Source organism: Schistocerca cancellata, chromosome 8 (genome assembly GCF_023864275.1).
Source record: "Schistocerca cancellata isolate TAMUIC-IGC-003103 chromosome 8, iqSchCanc2.1, whole genome shotgun sequence".
Taxonomy (NCBI): domain Eukaryota; kingdom Metazoa; phylum Arthropoda; class Insecta; order Orthoptera; family Acrididae; genus Schistocerca; species Schistocerca cancellata.
In genome coordinates, this window is record NC_064633.1 from 207,677,946 (window position 1) to 207,699,203 (window position 21,258).

The window sequence follows — 21,258 nt, forward strand, 5'->3', positions numbered from 1 at the left end:
GCGTTTATGCTTAACGCCAAATCCTTGAACCATAAACTTCTTTGTTAACTAGTTAGACGTATGTTGTTTTATACATACACTACTGGTCATTAAAATTGCTACACACGAAGGTGACGTGCTACAGACGCGAAATTTAAGCGACAGGAAGAAGATGCTGTGATTTGCAAATGATTAGCTTTTCAGAGCATTCACACAAGGTTGGCGCCGGTGGCGACACCTACAACGTGCTGACATGAGAAGAGTTTCCAACCGATTTCTCATACACAAACAGCAGTTGACAGGCGTTGCCTGGTGAAACGTTGTTGTGATGCCTCGTGTAAGGAAGAGAAATGCGTACCATCACGTATCCGATTTCGATAAAGGTCGTATTGTAGCCTATCACGATTGCGGTTTATCGTATCGCGACATTGCTGCACGCGTTGATCGAGATCCAATGACTGTTAGCAGCATATGGAATCGGTGGGTTCAGGAGGGTAATACGGAACGCCATGCTGGATCCCAACGGCCTCGTATCACTAGCAGTCGAGATGACAGGCATCTTATCCGCATGGCTGTAACGGATCGAGCAGCCACGTCTCGATCCCTGAGTCAACAGATGGGGACGTTTGCAAGACAACAACCATCAGCACGAACAGTTCGACGACGTTTGCAGCAGCATGGATTATCAGCTCGGAGACCGTGGCTGCGGTTACCTTGACGCTGCATCACAGACAGGAGCGCCTGCGATTGTGTACTCAACGACGAACCTGGGTGCACGAATGGCAAAACGTCATTTTTTTTCTGATGAGTCCAAGTTCTGTTTACAGCGTCATGATGGTCGCATCCGTGTTTGGCGACATCGCGGTGAACGCATATTGGAAGCGTGTATTCGTCATCGCCATACTGGCGTATCATCCGGCGTGATGGTATGGGGTGCCATTGGTTACACGTCTCGGTCACCTCTTGTTTTATTGACGGCACTTTGAACAGTGGACGTTACATTTCAGATGTGTTACGGCCCATGGCTCTACTCTTCATTCGATCCCTGCATTTCAGCAGGATAATGCACGACCTGCGTGTTGCAGGTCCTGTACGGGCCTTTATGGATACTGATAATGTTCGGCTGCTACCCTGGCCAACACATTCTCCAGATCTCTCACCAATTGAAAACGTCTGGTCAATGGTGGTCGAGCAACTGGCTCGTCACAATACACCAGTCACTACTCTTTATGAACTGTGGTATTCTGTTGAAGCTGCATGGGCAGCTGTACCTGTACACGCCATCCAAGCTCTGTTTGACTCAATTCCCAGGCGTATCAAGGCCGTTATTTCGGCCAGAGGTGGTTGTTGTGGGTACTGATTTCTCAGGATCTATGCACCGAAATTGCCTGAAAATGTAATCACATGTCAGTTCTACTATGATATATTTGTCCAATGAATACCCGTTTATCATCTGGATTTATTCTTGGTGTAGCAATTTTAATGGCCAGTATTGTATATGTTCGACTCTCTTAAGAGTTGGAAGTGAGGGGTCTTATGGTTTAATACAAAAATGAGAGACAGCCGAGATTACACTGCTGAGCACATCTCCGAATCGACCAGCTGCGAGCAGCGCGTTCGATCGTAGTTTCGCCGCGCATCGCCTCTCCGCGAGATGATCGCTTTATCGCCTGGCTTAGGATGTCCCGGAGGCAACGGAAATTAACTTTCGGCGGAGAGCATGAGCGGCCGGCGGGTGACGGATGCCGTGGCACGCGTGGCGAGCAAAGACCGCACGTGTATCGAACCGGGAAAGGCGCGTGGCCGAACTCTCGTAACGATCGCTGCAGACGGGCGAGCTGAGCCGCACGTGGGCCGCACGTGCCGGGCGCCTGCGCCACGCTCAGCTTGTCTCCCGGCGGCCGCCGCCGGGATAACAGGAAGAGGCTCGCTGCCTCCGCCGCCGGTGCCGCTGCTCTTTCCTGGAGGCTCGCGTTATTTCAGCACAAGAAGACGAAAACGGAAGAAAGTACATTTTAGTGATTGCCCTGAACGGTCACTGCATGCCCTCGAATCAACTGCGCAGACACTGAGGGAGCGCGAAAATTGACTGAAGACAAAAATCAACGAAGACGGTTCAAGGGTTAACGGGGTACGTATGAGAAAATACGCGGGTACATATAAGCTAGTGTACCATTTGCAGTTTGAAAGTTAATTGAACCAAATTTTTCAAATCATCATCATCAGCCAGTTCAATCATTAAATGATGTGGCCTCTTCGAGTCGTGGATTCAGGTAGGCTTTCAGCAGTCTTCTCCAAGTGGGACGGTCTTGGGCAGTTCTCTGCCAGGTGTTACCAGCGATCTTCTTGATGTCTTTGTCCCGTCTGTCTGGTGGTCTTCCTCTATGCCTCCGGTGCTCTCTCGGACTCCACTTCAGTATTAGCTTCGTCCATCTATTGTCTTTTCTTCTTGCGACGTGGACAGACCACTGCCATTTCAAGGAACCTACTGTCTCTAAGATGCCGTTAACCTTCGTCACAGACCGGATGTCATCTACCATTTTCCTATCCTTTCTTGTATAGCCCAGCATTGATCTCTCCATGGCTCTCTGTGCTGTCCTAAGTTTCCCTTTTGTAAATGAGTTCAGTGTCCATGTCTCGCAGCCATACGTCATCATAGGAAGAATGCATTGATCAAGTACTGCTTTCTTCAGATTTACTGGCATTTTTGATCTGAGTACTGTCGAATTCTTCCCAAATGCTTGCCAGCCAAGTTTGATGCGTCGATAGAGTTCTGGCCTTATGTCTCCCTTCATGTTTATAATCTGGCCAAGGTAGACATATTCACTGACCTCTTCTAATAGACTGTCCTTGACTTTCACATCTCCAGCTGGGACCCATTTGTTGGACATTACTTTTGTTTTGGAAAGGTTCATGTTCAAGCCAACCAGCTGACATTCCGATGCAAGGTCTGTAACTAAGTTTTGGAGCTCTGCGAAGTCTTTGGCCAGTAAGGCAATATCATCAGCAAATCTCAAGTTGGTAAGCCTTCTTCCATTAATGCTAATTCCTTTACCTTCCCAGCTCAGCTTTGACATAGCCATTTCCAATACAGCAGAGAACAATTTTGGGCAGATGGGATCGCCTTGCTTGACACCCCTCATTTTGCAAATGTCATTGCATTATTGGCTATAATCTGGATTTTTTCCATTTTTTTGTCAAATAATATGATCATGACGATTCTGAATACTTTTAGAACACACGGTTTCACGTAAGGAACATTTTCTCAAAGCTTACTTCAGTTATCACTTTCAAAATTAGATAAATCTGTTATCACTTTCAAAATTAGATAAATCTGTGTGCCAGTATTTTTTTTTTTAAATCAGTGTCTGAACTCTCGCAACAGTTATTTAAAATTTATACGTAGGATTCATAGCAATTTTCGTCAAACAAATAAATTTGCAGATAAAGCATTTTGAAAAATTTTGTACCACAGTATATACCATTAACAAAGTCTGTAGCAAATTTCACCTTTTTATCTTCAGTGGTTCATTAGATGATGTTTCTTATGCACTGACAAATGAAAGTTGCGGGAAATACACAAAAAGATTGTTCGGGGATTTAACATGTACGAGTGTAATTCCAAAAGTAAGGTCTCCTATTTTTTTATAAGTATAGACCTGTTTATTTCTACAATGGTTTACATCAGTTTACAGCTTGAACATTTAGCAATTTTTCGACGTAATTACCATTTCTGTCAATGCGTTTTTGTAGACGCTGTGGCAGTTTTTGCAGGCCCATGTCATACCAGCTCGCCGCCATGCTGTTCAGAAAGTTATGAACCTCTTATTTGCCCTCATTGTCGGAGCTGAATCGCTGGGACCACAATTAATGCTGAGAGGTACTGTGAGACTGAAAAAAATCAAACTGGGAATTCAGAACAGGAGAAGAGGAATGTTGAGCAAGGACGTACACAATCTCCATGACAACACTCGCCCACACATCTAACCGTTGCTCTCCTGCAACAGTTTCAGTGGAACATAATCACCCACCCACCCTATAGTCCTGACTTGGCGCCCAGCGACTATCACCTGTTCCCTAGGTTAAAAGAACATTTGGCCGGAAAGCGATTCAGCTCCGACGACGAGGTGAAACCAGAGGTTCATAGCTTTCTGAACAGCATGGCGGCGAGCTGGTATGGCATGGGCATACAAAAACTGCGGCAGCGTCTACAAAAATGCATCGACAGAAATGGTGATTATGTCGGAAAATAGCTAAATGTTCAAGTTGTAAACTGATGTAAACCATTGTAGATATAAACAGGTCTATGTACTTATAAAAAAAATACGAGACCTTACTTTTGGGGTTACCCTCGTACCTTAAGGCTCAAATAGATATCAGACTTGGAAACGGTCGTCGTTTAATTCATCTTACAATCTTTTGACTGGGCACCTGTCAGCCATCATCAGGTGACCCATCGAAGACTGGTGAAGACTTCCACCGTTCCGCAATACAGGGTATACGTAAAGTCCGGCAACACATTCAATCATTTATTGCACAAGAACATTGTAAATATGTCACACATGTCATACATAAACTCCGATAGTTGGTTGTTTTCTTTTTTATTTTCTTACAAATATTCGATATGCGAACCATGAGTGACCCGGCAGACGTCAATACAGTAATCGAATTCTTGCCATACCCGTCCCAACACGGCATCGTCGATTGTGGCAGCAGTCGCTTCCCGTATTCTCTCCCGGAGCTCTGCTGCATCACGTGGTAGAGGCGGTTCATACACCAGACCTTTAATATGCCCCACAGAAAAAAGTCACACGGAGCGAGATCTGGTGATCGGGGAGGCCATTTCATGAAACAGCTCGCTCCGCACCTGAACTAGCCATGTTTGCGACTAGTGTTGACTATCGGCAAATTACCAAACTACGCTGTGGCGGTATACATGGAGGAAATAAAAACTTTTAATGTTTCTCTTCAAAATGTGTGTGATATCTGTACAGTGTTTGGTTCTTGTGCAGTAAATAATCGAAAGTGTTCCCGAACTTTATATAGCGCGCATGCATCAAAATCAAGTTGACAGACGGACGAAACTCCAAGGCGGCAGCGTCCACGCTGGTGGAACCGCGGAACCCAAATGTTCTCTGCATTACCGCTCGCCGCGGCTGTTGATGCACTCTGTCGTCTTCGATTAGAACAAATCGTGGAGATGACGGGGTTACATGCCTTGTCCAGCTAGTAGCCACTAGCATGTTTCATCAGCTTTTCCGCCATACGTGTTTCCACGGATTCTTTAATAAAAGGAGTCCCAAAAAGCATGTTGCTGTTGTCAGAATCATAGTCCTGTGATACTCCATTTAATGTCCAGTGGAAATACAGTGTTCAGCAATGGCTGACTTGGTTGGTTGGAAAAGGCCGAGTGCAACATAGATGTCCAATGCAGCATTCTTTCAAAGCGCGTCTATCCGTCATAAGTAGACCGTACCGTATTGACAACTTATTTCGTAAATTCCGGCCTTCCGTAATAGCAAGTTGTCTTTCACTGATCTGAAAACGCCTGCAATCTTATATGGTGGACGGAAAATCACTTTCACCTGAAGCTCATAGAGCATTCTTGCCATTTTAAACGAAATGTTTGCGGAACGGAGCAATTCTTCGTCAGTCTGCGATGGCTCACCTGAAGACGGCTGGTGGGTAGCCAGTCGAAATATTGTGGGATGAATTAAACGGCGACCAGCTGTAAGCCTGAAATTTGAACATTCAATTTGCCGGGAAAATTCTAAAATTCACATGTACCTTAATATTGGCCATAATCATGCATTTGATCTTTTTGGTCTTCATGTAGCTCTTTTCTTCTAGTTTGGTCCTTCTGGCGTGCTCTTTTGAGAATATGGTTCACTGACACATCAGAACTAACTACATGTACATCATCATTCTCTTTCAGTAGGTTTTCAGTGAAGCGAAGTGCATCAAACCCTAGTCTCATAAGGGTCCTGATTCTTCCAGTATTTCCACCAATGAATACCAGACAGATATCGTAAGAGGAAATTTTGACAATAGTGGATGAATAAAAAGAGGTTATTAAAACTTTCTTTCAGGGTTTGTGTTCCAACTTGTGTGCCTTTCTTTAATAAATCGTAATTAATCGCATCGTAAATGGGCTCACAGCGTTCTATACTCTAGAGATGTCGTCTCTGCTGGTAGGAAATAATAAAATGGTACAAACAATGACAGATATGATATGGTCGTGTGTCACTGATGGCCGGGAAAATTCGGCTGCCGAGTTGCAAGTCTTATTTCAGGTGATGCCACATTGGGCAACTTGCGTGTCAGTGATGATGAAATGATGATGACAGCACAACTCCCCATCCACGAACGGAAGCCTCTAAACCGCTCGGGAATCGAACAAGGGTCCGCTGCTTGGTAGGCAGACACATTACCACTCAGCTAAGCAGGCGGACACAAGGACAGAGCCGTCAAGAAAAGTGACCGTGGCACTGTGCATTGATTGAGACAAGATGGCTTTTACATCATTTGTAGCATGGATTAAATTCTGAAAATTGCCGACAATATTTATGACATGCTATAAACCTATCTAGAGACAAGAAAGAATTTCAACATTTTTGACGAATTTTACGTACGTCCCCACTTACCGTCGAGAAGTACGTTAGTTCTTTTACCCTGTCGTGTCGTATCTTCTGCCTACGAGAAGATGTTTCCCTCGCTCTGCGTCTGTAAACGTACGCCGTTGCCACAGTCCCAAAATCGAGTATCATTTCATCAACGTGGAATAACGACTTCCAGGGGCAACATATATTTAATTTTCAATATTTCAGTGGAATTATTCACCAAATTCAGAAATTTAAAATCCGATCATTACTTACTCACTAGGAGGTATAATATTGTGTTTGGTATGTGTATATGTTTTGAGAGCATGCAAGTCACGGCGCGCAAATTATCCAGACTAATTTCATCCAGTGGTTCTGAATGAGGACACGTAGCAGCTTCCAACAAACTTTATACATAATTTCAAAAACTTTAGGACCGCCGACAAAATGATTAAAAGAAATAAGTTTGTCGCTTACTACATTTTCACTGTGAATGCAATAAAACTTTATCACCAGGCATGTCATTTTAATTTATTACCGTTTTTACTATAAAATGTAAGCGCAACACAGCTTGCAGACAGTTTGCTCATATACCACTGGACGTACGTGCAAACTTATATCATTGTACGACAGATAGCTCAGGAGATATGACTCGCAAACATTGAGTTGCATGCATAACTAGCGTTCCTTAAAGCATAACTGATATTACCCGGATCGACTCAATCAGTGTTAGATAATGACAGCACTTTGCGATTTCCAGTAAACTTTAACCATAATTTCAAAAACATAATTTCAAACCTTTTCTAAATTTATTCTTGCTCGCTTAACGCCAGATATTTAACACATTTACTCATTTCTAAGGTAATCAGACGTTTGAAGCTCTTTTAAATATACGAATCCCATTGTCTAAATAGTAGTGGATGGAGGGTTTAGCGGTCATAAAGAAACTACGACTATAGAATAGACGTGTATCTCTCACATTTTTTTATGTGACAACACTGTGTTTGGTTCACTGCTTATATTCAGGAGCTCTTATTGCTGCTTCGCTGTGATATTGTAGAGTCTCAGAGGTCGGCGAGCGGTTGCTGAAGCAAATGCGCTCTTTGACTAAAGGCTACAGATTTGGTTTTTGCGGATTGACGGCCAGCGGAAGGGCGACGGTGGAAGAAGCAAGCGAAAATAGTGGAGGGATGTGTGACATGTCGCCATCAGTTTGCTGAAACCAAACATCGTCATTTTAATAAATAAGAGGAAAAAACCAATCAGAAAGCATGTTTCGGTAACGGTCGCCGTTTAGTGACGATAGTTTCCTCGTAATTTTCAAAATAGTACGGTCGATCACTCCTCTTGCCCAGAACTCTCACCACAGAGGCGTGCATTGTGGATGCATCTCATCCTACGCAGTCAGTAACGGATTTTCTATACTCCAAATTCTAAAGTTCTGCCTATCAACGTATCCACTGAGGTGGAAGTGCGCCTCATCTGAGAAAATTATAATCTTTGTGAAGGTATCGTTCTCGGCTTGTCGAGCCAAGACCCACTGAGCAAATCGATGTCTCTTTCCATGATCTGCAGGCTTCAAGTCTTACTTAAGTTGAATCTTGTACGCATACATTTTCAGATCTTTTGAAAGGGTTTCATACAGTGAAGTTGGAGATAAATTCAATTGTTGAGCTCTTCGGCGATCCGATTTCCTAAGGCATACGATCACATTGTCATGATATGTTTTCTTGTGTTAGAACGGAACGCTGTCGCCCTGTTTTCTTAACATTTGAGACAGAACCCCTGGTCTCGAACTTCCGGACCAACTTCCGAACTGATGATTCAGTCGGAGCAGTATTGTCGTCAGCGTGTCACACGAAATTCGCAAACGGTTGCCGTAATATCTTCACTGTTTTTGCGATAACTTTTTGTCACTTGGATACGTTGCTCATTTGTCATCTGCTCCATCATGAAACTAAACATAAAACAACAATGCTCATCACTCAAAAGTTATCAGGCTACTAATGGGAAGGATCGCAGATAACAAACATGAAATAACCACGGCTACCAACTGTCATATGACAAAATGACGCAAAATTCAAAATAGTTCTTACTTCCCGGACGCCCGTTAGAATGTGAATATCGTTTGTTTCATTTAAAAAGCTATAAGCGTTTTCGTATAAAAAGCACGTCCTCGTACATAGCGAAGTGTAGCGCGCGCGAGACCAAATTACACGACGTACTGCTGCGCGGCTTTACTCAGAAACGTTTGCTGGCCGCCTGGATTAATTCTCTGCACTGCTACACTATTAAAACTGGTGTAAATAAGGTTGCCAGCTTTGCTTTGACCCGCGAAATTGCTTCGAAACCAATAATTAATTAGCTTTCTAACTGCATTCAGCAATATTCCAAGACGACTGGACTGTAAGACTATCATAGGGTGCACCGGTGGTTTAAAACAGTTCAGTGAGATGGGTTTAAAACGAGTTAATTTAAATAATTTAGTAACGGTTTTCAATGGTACAGTTGTATGGACTGGAGAAAGGATAGTATCGCAAGAAAAGTGTTCTTCCTCGAGTTTATGTGTCAGCTCAGAACTGAGTCCAAACAAAAGAAAATAGCACTTCCTCAGAGCTTAAATGGAAAGACCACTTGGTATGTCAAATTTACAAAGTAAATAACTCAGTTTGCGATACGTATGCTGTCGTCATATAGCCCCCATCCGCTAACAGAAAGGTCTTTTCTGGAGTACCTTGTATAGGCCTATTTGCTCGACCAGATTTTAATCGGAGGTTCCACTGTACTGGCACCGGTTTTTCTGTCAGTATTGGAACCAATCTGTTCAGACTTGCGTATGAAACCGACCATCAGCGGACAACTCCCGGTCTGCCGCAGCTGATCTTGCTGGTACCTTTAAAATCATGAATGCCAAAGTTGCTTAACTCACAATCTTTGTCACCAGCTGGATAGGAACATGTGATTTGCACTAAGGTAGACTTTGGGAATAAATGTAACATCGGCTCTATATGCCGCTAGAATTGCCGCAGTAATTCCGGAATCAAGTAGAGACAAATTAAAAAGTGTTGCTACATAAATTGTCTGGCGTAACAGCTTTCTTTCCCCTATCTTGTGTACTGTGCATGTATGTGGTTTTCCTTCTCTGACGTCGTTCGTTTTATTGTTGCAGCTGGACCGCGCCTACGAGCAAATAATTCTGCCGCTGGAGAAGTTCCGGAAGGAGGAGATAGGAGCCGTCAAGGTAAGCATCTCCTTCCCAGTTAAGAAATTGCGATGATTGGCTTCGTATATTCGTTATAATGTCAAGGGTGCCGTGGCTCTTCATTTTGATACCGCTTGCACCAACATTTTATTTCTCTTTGACCTGACCAGCTTTTTGCCTAATTTTCAGAAAGCTTTAGACCACAGATAGTTACGTAAAGTCACGTTTGTAAACCTGCATTTTTTTGTGCAGTTTAGCTATCGCTTAAGTACCATGTTCAGTCTGTCGATATGCCGCAATGGGTCATTTCAAGCCCGGTGGGTCATTTCAAGCTTAGATCGTGCGTCCATTGTCACTTTATTTATTTATAGATTTATTTCCCCTGGCAAGATTAGAACAGCAGGCCCTCTCTCAAATCTAGCTAGTCATGCTCCATTCTACACTGTCCTATCACATTAATGTGACCACCTGTACCATGCCTTGAACAATCACCTTCTGCAGCGCGGACCGCTGCCAGATGTGGAGGAAGAGTGCCAGTAAGGTTCTGGAAGGTACCGACAGGGATGTCGCTTTCAGTGCCGTGACCAACTGTGCTAGATTTATCAGTTGAGGGTCGTTGACACAAGCAGCGTGATAGAGGTTGTCCCACAGATTCTCGACTGTGTTTAAATCTGGGGAGTTTGATGGCCAGGGGAGTATGGTAAACTGATCCTGGTGCTCTTCAAACCACGCACGAACACTGCAAGCTGTGAGACATGTTGCGTTGTCCTACTGGTAAATTTCATCGTGCCAAGGAAAAAACAAACTGCGTGTAGGGGTGGGCATTGTTGCTAATCATAAATGCGTGCTTCTGTTGATCCATTACCGAACGAGGTGGCGCAGTGGCTAGCACACTGGACTCGCATTCGGGAGGACGACGGTTCAATCCCGCGTCCGACCATCCTGATTTAGACAAACTGCCTATTGGCTTCTGCCTCGGGTTCTTCGGCCGACGTTCATCTAATGATTTTTCTGACGTTTCGCCAGCACGAGTGGCTGGCATTGTCAAAGCTTCACCCTTCATTGCCGGTGGTGAACTGGAGGCGAGCTCGCGGCCGCAGACTATATGTACCTGGCGCGCCAACGTCCGAGGGCTTCTCCGCGGTCATTTCCGGTGCGGTTCTCCTCTTGCTACCTGCGACGGTCGTTCGCTGCAGTACGGGAAGCCAGGATCCGTTTACCTTAAGGCGTTCCTCTTTCTTGTTGAAACTGTTCGCGTGTTTTTGTATTTCTACAGCTTCTCTGAACAAGCGCGTGTGATAGTGCTTCTCTACAGCCAGAACTTCCGTGTCGGCGAATTTTATTACGTGGTCGGTCTCATTCAATGCGTGCTCTGCCACGGCCGATTTCTCCACCTGCCCCAACCTGCAATGTCGCTTATGCTCTTTGATCCTGGTGTTAATGGATCGTCCAGTCATTCCGACACAAACTTTTCCGCATGTGCAAGGTATACGGTATATTCCCTACATTACAAGTGGGTCTCTTTTCTCCTTCGCCGGTCTAAGACACTCTTTGATCTTCCTTGTCGGTTTGAAAATCGTCTTTACGCCGTGTTTGCGCAATATACGGCCGATTCTGTCCGTCACTCTGGGAATGTATGGCAGAAAGGCCGTACCCGACATTTCTTTTTCTGGTTCCTTACTTCGCCGAGTGTTTGGCTCTGTTACACTTCTAATGTAATTTGTGGAGTACCCATTGCTCCTCAGAACAGTTTCCAGGTGTTGCATTTCTCGTTTTGGCTGTAGAGAAGCGCTTGTTCAGAGAAGCTGTAGAAATCCAAAAACACGCGAACAGTTTCAACAAGAAAGAGGAAAGCCTTAAAGTAAACGGATCCTGGCTTCCCGTACTGCAGCGAACGACCGTCGCAGGTAGCAAGAGGAGAACCGCACCGGAAATGACCGCGGAGAAGCCCTCGGACATTGGCGCGCCAGGTACATATAGTCTGCGGCCGCGAGCTCGTCTCCAGTTCACCACCGGCAATGGAGGGTGAAGCTTTGACAATGCCAGCCAATCGTGCTGGCGAAACGTCAGAAAAATCATTAGATGAACGTCGGCCGAAGAACCCGAGACAGAAGCCAATAGGCAGTTTGTCAACAAGTGGCCACGAAAGCCTTAACTATTTTGTATCCTGATTTAGGTTTCCCGTGATTTCCCTAAATCGCTCCAGGCAAATGTCGGGATGGTTCCTTTGAAAGGGCACGGCCGACTTCTTTCCCCGTCCTTCCCTAATCCGATGACCTCGATGTCTGGTCTCCTCCCCCAAACAACCCAACCCAATCCCCAACCCCACTGTTGATCCATTGTGCCTTCCAGAATGATGAGATCGTGCAGGGAATGTCTTGAGAGCATTCCCCAATGCATAACACCCACTCCTCCGGACTGGACCATTCCGACGATTGTTGCAGGACCGTACACATCATCAGCCATCTACACGATGGAGCATGACATGACTCATCTGAAAGGGCCACCGATCACCATTCAATGGACGTCTGAATGCGATATTGGCCATCAAATTCCAGGCTTTGTTGCAAATGAACAGCAATCAGCATGGGTGCACGACCCAGGACCTGCTGCAGAGTCTTGTACACAGCAACGTTCACCAAACGGTTGTTTAGGAAACGCTGTTGGTAACTCCTTAATCCAGCTGGGCAGTCAGCTGTTCAACAGTTGCTTGTCTGTTTGCCTATACACATCCCTGAGCCATCATTTACCCATGTCATCTGTGATCTATGGTGCACCACAGGTGCCTCAGTACCATTTTGCCATGCACAATACACTTTAGTCATGGTGGCACACAAACAGTTAGCAAAGTTTTTTATGTCCATCCTTCTGAATGAAGGTTTGAGGGACTTCCGCCATTCACTTAAGTAATAAGGTTACTTGATTGAGGATTCGTAGCACGAACAGCTCGATCGAAGTAGCCCTACAGATTCTCTATTGGGTTAAATTCCGGGGAGTTTGGTGGCCAGAGGAGTGCGGTAAACTCATCCTGCTGCTCTTCGAACCACGCACGTACACTGCGAGCTGTGCAACATGTTGCATTGTCCTGCTGGTAGATGTCGTGCTGAAGAAAAACAAACTGCATGCGGAGGTGGACATGGTCTTCAAGGATAGGTACATACTTGTTTTGATCGATAGCGCTTTCCAGAATGACTACATCGCCCAAGGAATCCTACAACAATCCCGAGACCATAACGGTCCTTTTGCCGGCCTGGACCCTTACTACGATTGTTGCACGGTGTTTCCTTTCAGCCGTTTCACTCCGTACATGCCGACGGCCATCCGTCCAGTGGAGCATAAAACGTGATTCATCTGAAAAGGCCACCTGCCGCCACTCCGTGGACGTCCAGTTGCGGTATTGGCATGCAAATACCAGTCATCTTCGGCGATGAACACGTCAGCTTGGCTGCGTGAACCAGGCGCTTGCTGCGTAGGCACATACGCAGCAACGTTCGCCGAACTGTCGTTGAGGAGACACTTTCCTCGTCTGGGCGGACAATTGCTTAGCAGTTGCAGGTCTATTATTCCGTACCCGTCTTCACAGCGGTCCCTGCTGTTTATGGCCTGCGGAACACCACCGTTGCCTCCACGAGGTTTTGGATTACGCCATGTTGCCGTGCATACTACACAGGGTGTCCCAAAAAGAATGACCCGATTTTAAATTTTAATAATATTGAGACAAATGTCACTAAGTAACTGAAACAGCGCTAGATGTAATCGGCATGGTCAGGAGTTTCCGAAAAAAAAAAATAAAACGCTAGATGTCGTTACGAGCGCTGACCTGGAGCGTGCAATCAGTCTCGCGCAATATGGCGTCCGCGCAACAGAAGGCGTATTGTGTTATTGAATTTAAAGTGCGCGTCATTTACGACGGCGGCCGAGTTTAGGTTCGTTCTGCGCATCTGACATCACAAAACACAGTCAGCCTATGAACAGAGAACAATGTTGCCAGAGCTCGACTGCAGTGCAGAGCACGGACGAGTGTCTTCAGTTTTAGAAACGTTCAGTCATAAATAAAGTAATTGAACAAAAGCAATGTCTTGATAGCAGACTTTCTATAAAAGAAAGTTTGGAAAAAGCATTCGTTATACCAATTGCTTCATATTCTATTAATTAATTAAACCAAACAAGTAATAAGCCTTCTAATTCAGGCGCTAGCAAGGAAATTCATTCTCACTAACCGCTTTTTCGCAATAAAGAACAGTGGTAATTTTTTATTTCCTATTGTACGTCGACGAAACGTGAATAATTCATAGTCATACCAACAGTGTTTGTCAGTATTTTGCGTGATGCTTTAAAGTCCTCCAGGAATTACGTTGAATGACGAGCTGCGTTAACGTAATGGGTAAGGTGCTTGGCTTCTAAGCAAAAGGTTCTGAGTTCAAACCTTGTGCGGTGTTTAATATTTTCTTTATTTAAAAACAATATCGAAGTGTGTTCATGAATTTTATTCGTTTGAATGTAATTATTTGAAATTTCTAGTGGCAGTTAAAATCGACCATACGGAAAGTATACGCTGTGGACTTTTACCTCTGCAAACTCTTAAAAATTTCGTGCAATGGTTGACTACATTTAATGCTGCACAATAACTGCGTTGAACATCGAAACAAAATTAAGTCATTTATGGGGGGAAGGTATCTGTCAAGAAGATGTGTAAAAATCAAATTTTTTGGCCAAATAGTTTTTGTGAAATCGAATGATAAGTGTGTCAAAGCAGTCGGAACACCATGTGTCAGCACAGGCGAGCAGTGCAGTGATGACAAAATCGCGCACAGCGCGGAATGCGGGGAGCACGTCTCTGTAGCAGCGAAAGGGTTACTGCGGCCGTGGTGGCTTTACTTCATTAACTGCGCGCTCCCCCCTAAACGTAAGTTTGTGATCTATCCTATACTATGGCGCTGCTTCTCTTGGTGCGTGCAACTGGCAATGCAGCAATCTCTCGCGTCTGGGTGGGCGTGCGCGAGCCGCCAAGATAAAAGAATTGAACTATAGTCGTACTCAATCAGTGATCGCAGTTCAGCGGGCGTTTCATATTCAATTTCGTTCTAAACCACCATCACCAAAGAACATTCGACGGCGGTATAACCAGTTTGAAGAAAACTGCCTCTGAAAAGCCAGATGCCCTGGCCGGCCACGCGTTCTTGAGCAAACAGTGGAACAAATCCGATGAGCATTTGAGCGGAGTCCCCGCAAGTCTACGCGTCGTGCTAGCCGAGAACTTGCGTTACCGCGCATGACAGTGTGGCGTGTGTTACGGCGTCGTTTAGTCCTCAAACCTTACCGATTACAACTGGTACAAGCTCTTCGAGATACGGACAAAAGTTAAGCTTGTGGACTTTAGCAATGCTATTTAGAGGACATGGCAGATGACACTTTTATGTCACGTTTGATATTCAGCGATGAGTTAACTGTCTATATTAGCGGTAAGGTGCACCGTCATAATGTGCGTATATGGAGCTCGAAAATCCTCAAGAAACAATTGAACACGAACGTGAATCACCAAAAGTGAATTTTTTTGTGCTGTTTCGCAAAGCAAGGTTTAGGGACCCTGCTTTTTTTGAGGAAGAAACCGTAACAGAACAGTCATATCTTGCAATGCTACGGAACTTGTTATTCCCATAACTTGACTCTGACAATATCATCTATTAGCAAGATGGAGCACCACCGCACTGGCACAACAACGTGCGCAGTTTCCTCAATGCCAACGTGCCTCAACATTGGATAGGACGTACAGGACCGCGAGACCAGACTTTACACTCTTGGCCTCCTAGGTCCCCTGACTTAACACCATGTGACTTCTTCCTGTGGGGATATGTTAAACAATGTGTTTACGTTCCTCCCTTACGTCGTGACATTGACGAACTAAAAACCAGAATATCAGCTGCTGTAGCTTCAGTGACAAAGGTTCAAAGGGCTCTGAGCACTATGGGACTTAACTTCTCAGGTCATCAGTCCCCTAGAACTTAGAACTACTTAAACCTAACTAACCTAAGGACATCACACACGTGCATGCCTGAGGCAGGATTCGAACCTGAGACCGTAGCGGCTGCGCGGTTCCAGACTGTAGCGCCTAGAACCGCTCGGCCACTCCGGCCGGCGCTTCAGTGACAGAAGACACGCTCAGTTTGGGATGAATTCGGCTATCGGCTAGATGTCGTCCGTGCAGCCAATGGAGGACATATTGAACATTTATGATGGATTTTTATAAACTACTGTCTTTTCTGAGTAATTTAGTGTGCAGTTCATTGGTGTTAAGCCCTTCTTCCTAATAAATAATTCTTTTAAAATCGAGTCATTCTTTTTGGGACACCCAGTTCTTTAACCACTGCGGCACGCCAGCAGTTTACAGATTTATCCGTTTTGGAAATGATTCCACCCTTGGACCGATAGCCAGTGACATGTCCTTTTAGACATGTCCTTTAGACGTCAGGTAGAGCGTTACAACTACTGCGTTGTTTGCCCACCCCCCTCCCCGACACGCTTTATGTACCCTCCACTGCTAGTGCTCCCATCTGACGTCTGTGAGTGATTATTGCTCATTGATGTCCAGCGTAGTCTATGGTCACATTAATGTCATTAGACCGTGTATATTTATGTCTGTTATGCGAACACTAGGCAGGAAGGCCCCTTCAATCCCAGAATGGCTTATGCGAGAACTGTTTGTTGCGTTTTACCAGTGCGACGGCGAGCGCGGATTCAGGAGCGTTCGTTCAGTGTAAACATTCTTTCTTTAGCTTGACTTCCGCACGAGAGGCAGATGTCGGTTTCCCGGCGACGTGGGTGGTAGTCCAGACGGCGGCTGGATGTCGTCAGCCCGGCGGTCAGCAAGTTCGCCCTGGACTGTTTTCGGCTCTCAACAGGCGGTCAATCGAAGTCGATCGGAGTGTCAGATGACACTTTGGAGGTGACCCCAGCCGGCGGCATCGGCTCGAGACCCGGGACCAGCACCTTTAGCTGCCGTCGCCCAGACTAGCGGCTAGCTGATGACGCTTCTTCTCAAGGTTGAAGCTGCTAGTGTGGAGACAGTTACAGCGTCAGCTGAAATCGGAATTCCAGGAACCAAAGCTCAAGTGCTGCTAATGACTGAGCGTCGAGCATTTAATAGTCGCTCTGGCCAGCTTTGTAGCACGGCACTTGGAAACCTAGCCCATCGATGCGACAGACTGCTGTATTGCTGAATGCTACGCTAGAAGTGTTTTAACACCCAGCAGCAGGATTTTGCAGGTAACTCGCCTCCTCGCCCTTGGATTGTTGTGAAGGCTGATGTCACAACAATAATTTACACTATCATCATTGCTACATGTATGTAAGAAGTCTCTCATTTATCACGAAATCCAAAACTTGAAATTACTGTAACGTTAACAGTGGAAATGCTAGCAGCTATAGCAAAAAAGAAATCTTACACGAAAATTACATCACCAAAGCGACCTCACTTTAAGTAGAGAAAAAAAGGCACACTTGCACGATCTCAGCCCCAGCAATCGGCCCTGCTCGAAAATTTCGACCATAATTCTCACAATACGCAGTTATATTTTTGAAAGACAGCTTTTAAACTTTGGCACGCACCAATCGTTCGTCAATCGCTCTGCCCTCCGCAGCCACCTATTGCTGGAGCGCGTAGTACTGTACGATGGAGTGACAACCAGAGCCTGAAATCTTGTTCCAGAACACGTTATTCTACGCGAAAAAAGCATCGCCAGCCCTTATGTATGGAAATAAAGCATGGGCGACAATTAGATGGCAAGAAATTCTAATGCAGACTCAAGAATCGAGGTTTCGAAGAAGATTGGAAGGATGTGCAAGGGAAGATGGTAAAGGAGATGAGGTAATACGGAAAGATTTAGGCATATACAACCTAAAAGGGAAAAATAAAACTAGGAGAAAACGGAAGAAACGTTTTGACCGTATGAGTGCAGAAAGGCTCCAGGTAAAGGCTCAGCTACAAATGCTCCGGGAAGAAATGTTGGAAGACAATACAAGAGATTAAGTAGCGTATCAGGTAATATGATTAATAAATGAAGCGAGGAAGAAGAAGGTAAGTGCGTAATACAAGGTGTGACAATAAAGTAATGTGACTGATTTTCTTTGCAAGATGTGACAACCCTGCAGGCTTGCATAGGCACAATGTCTTTGACCTCGGTCTGTAAGGTGCTTCTAGTCCAAGCGGCACATCGATGCAACTGCTCAGGCGTGAGTTGTGCTGTAATGAGTTAACATGTGTTTGTGTCTCTCGTAATAGAAAAATGTGGCAGCCTTCTGTCAGTGCAAACTGAAATTAATCCATACTTGTTGAGCCATGTTATCACTGGTGATGAAAGTTGGTTTTTTTCAGTACGATCCAGAGACAAAACGCCAAAGTTCGCAGTGGTATACTAAGGGATCACCCGGACCAAAGAAAAGCTCACATGTGAAACTCAAAAGTAATACGCATGCTTGTGTGCTTCTTTGATTCCAAGGGAATTGTTCATAAAGAGTGGGTGCCTCCTGGACAAACAGTTAACCAATATTACTACAAAGAAATTTTAGAAAGACTTCATAAAAGTCCATGCCAACATTGCTGATAATTGGATTCCTTATCACGATAATGCACCATCCCATACTGCTCAGTCAGTACAGCAATTTATAACCTCAAAACAAATTTCAGTATTACCACATCCACCTTATTCACCAGATATCGCTCCGTGCGATTTTTTTCTATTTCCAAGAGTCAAAACAGCGGTCAAGGGACACCATTTTGAAACAACACAAGATGTCCAAAAAGCTGTGACGATGGTCTTGGAGGATATTACAGAAGATGAGTTCCAGAAATGTTAGCATCAATGGCAGGAGTGTTGGAAAAGGTGTGTGCAATCAGAAGGGAACTACTTTGAAGGAGACAACACTAAACTTCACTGAAACGGTAAACAACTTTTTTTTCACATCAGTCTCATTATTTTATTGTCGCAGTACTCTCGTATGTCAGTTTCATGCGCATCCTCTGTGTGTTCAATATTGTTTTAACAGTAGTGTCGTATTCATATATGCTACATATATGCCTCAAAAGCTATCCTGCAGAATTGATATGTAAAGAAGTTAATGATTTTCTATTTACAGTTTTATAAAGCTAATACGTTGAAAAATAGCGCATATCCGGCAAATGTACTTAACTTTAACAATGCTAGAACTAAAATTCAAAGAAAATAACGCACAGCAGCAGTGTTAATAATGAAATAGCGCCAAGCTACTTCTTTATTGACATAATAATTCGTTTCATTGTTTTACACTGCATTTGTGACTCTCAACATAAAAATGAACAAAGCAAAGAGATCTCTGCAACCAGCTACCGGTTAGAAACTGGACTTTGCCACAGTGAACAAAAATATGTAAACCATTAGGAAAAGTAATTCACAAACCTCTTACTCCAGTATACAGTACTTAGCGCCCTGTCATTAGGCGGCTGCAGCGGTGCGGAGCGACTGAGAAATATTCGGTGCGTGCGAAAGTTTAAAAGCTGTACTTCTAGTTTTTAACTGTTTGTTGTCAGAATTATGGCCCAAATTTTCATGCGAGCTCCATTAGTGCGGCTGATGTCTTGCAAGTGTGCTTTTTCTCCCAAAAAAAGGATAGGTTGGTGATATCTCTTTATAAGACGAATTATAGGCGGGTAGATTTAAACTCAGGACACTGGTAGAATGGACGTGAGAGAAGACGTAGTAGAGAGAGGAAAAGAGGATCATGCAAGGACACACACACAGTGTATAGAGGATTGGGCGGAAAATGATTTGGCAACATAGGAGGTTGGCCGTCGTATTGGTGTACACTACAGAAACGTCAGCCGAACGTTCACCCACAGTCGTGAGACATAAAACACTTAAGATGTGTCTCGTAGCATTCGCCCGCGGTCATCAACAGCTACAAATTATGACTCGTACAAAAATCACAGGTAGGATGCAAACATTGGAGTGGGTATCTTTAAATGTAACTTTTTATGTTTTTCATCAATAACTCTGAAACCACGACTTGCAGCGAAAATGTTTCTCAGCACAAAATTAAATTATATTAAATTTGCTACAAGAAAAGGCCTATTGCGTTGCAGGGGATGGAAAAATCGCAATTTCTTCATTGCAGGGGAGAAAAAATCGCAGATTATATAAAAAAAATGTTTTAATGGTATAAAATTGTAGATAAAGTTTGCTTCTTTCTTAAATGGATTAAGAACAAATGTTAAGTGTGTGTACGAACAAATGTTAAGTGTGTGTACCACGGCCAAATAAGTAGAGCTCTGTTAATGTATAAACTGTGTCCTGGGGGTGTAACAGAGTGGAGGGGGCGAGAATGGAGGCTCAAAGAGCGGGGAGGGGGTAAGTAGCTGGTTTGTGGTAATGCATTTCCCTCCTTCCTAGGTCTTCAAAGCAAGGAACTGAAGGGTGTTTCACAATGTTACAACGACGTCCCCCCCTCTCCCACATCGCGCATGATGTATCGCTGGACATCTGGAGAAGGGGTTTTTAATTTTCCACGATTCGGAATGCACATGAGAGTTAGTTACAGTACTAAAGCAGGAAAGGCGTATGGTCGGAATCCAGGTACACCTGTACGCATTGATTTACAATTGTTAGAGGGGAAATTGATTTTTAATCATATTGCAAGGCGGCTGTAGCGTTATTTCGGGAAAGGCAACTTCCCCCATCACGACTGCTGCTCGCTTTTCATTTTGCAGACTGACTATATCTTCACAGCATTGCCTGACCAATTCTCTTACCTGAGTAGACAGACTACCTTCACTCAATTCGTTTTATGTAATGGAGCTATTTTCATTTTATTAAATCCTTACTTATATGCACTTGTTAAATGAAAAAACACGTTCTACATCTGTACTCCGCAAGCCACCTGTCGGTGTGTGGCGGAGCGCACCACTAAGCGATCCCCCCTTCCCTGTTTCTCTCGCGAATGCCGCGTGTGATTGTCGGTAAGTCTCTTTATTAATTCTAATTTCTCGAATTATCTCGTCGTCGTCATTTCGCGAGATGTATGCAGGTGGACATAATTAAATGTTGTCAGACTCTGCCCGGAAAGTGCTGTCACGAAATTTCAGTAGTAAACCTCTGTGTAGCGTCCGCCATTGGAGTGTGGTGAGCTTCTCTGAAGACCAAACGATACCGCAGCGATACGCGTCGCTCTTCGTTGGATCTTCTCTGTCACTAATATCAGCCCTATCTGGTAAAGATCCGATATTGATGAACAGTACTAAAAAACTGGTCGAACAAGCGCCTTGTAAGCCATTTCCTTCGCGGATGACTTGCATTGCCTTAAGATTTGTGCTATGAATCTCATTCTGTCATCTGCTTTTCCTGCTATTTGTTTTATGCGGTCATTCCACGTAAGAGCAAGCGAGCTAGGTGGCGCAGTGGTTAGCACACTGGACTCGCATTCGGGAGGATGACGATTCAAACCCGCGTC

At 44.5% G+C, this 21,258-nt stretch overlaps 1 protein-coding gene across 3 annotated transcripts in view; it reads left to right on the top strand.

Moving 5' to 3' along the window:
- Positions 1-21,258, top strand: part of LOC126094738 (rho GTPase-activating protein Graf-like) — a 573,129-nt gene that overhangs the window by 419,673 nt on the left and 132,198 nt on the right. For all 3 annotated transcript variants that reach the window (XR_007521868.1, XM_049909287.1, XM_049909288.1), the window contains exon 3: positions 9,748-9,819. Coding sequence is in view for 2 of the 3 variants with exons in the window: in XM_049909287.1 (XP_049765244.1) it covers positions 9,748-9,819 (72 nt within the window). In the remaining variant the exon portion in view is untranslated. The remainder of the gene's footprint in view (positions 1-9,747; positions 9,820-21,258) is intronic.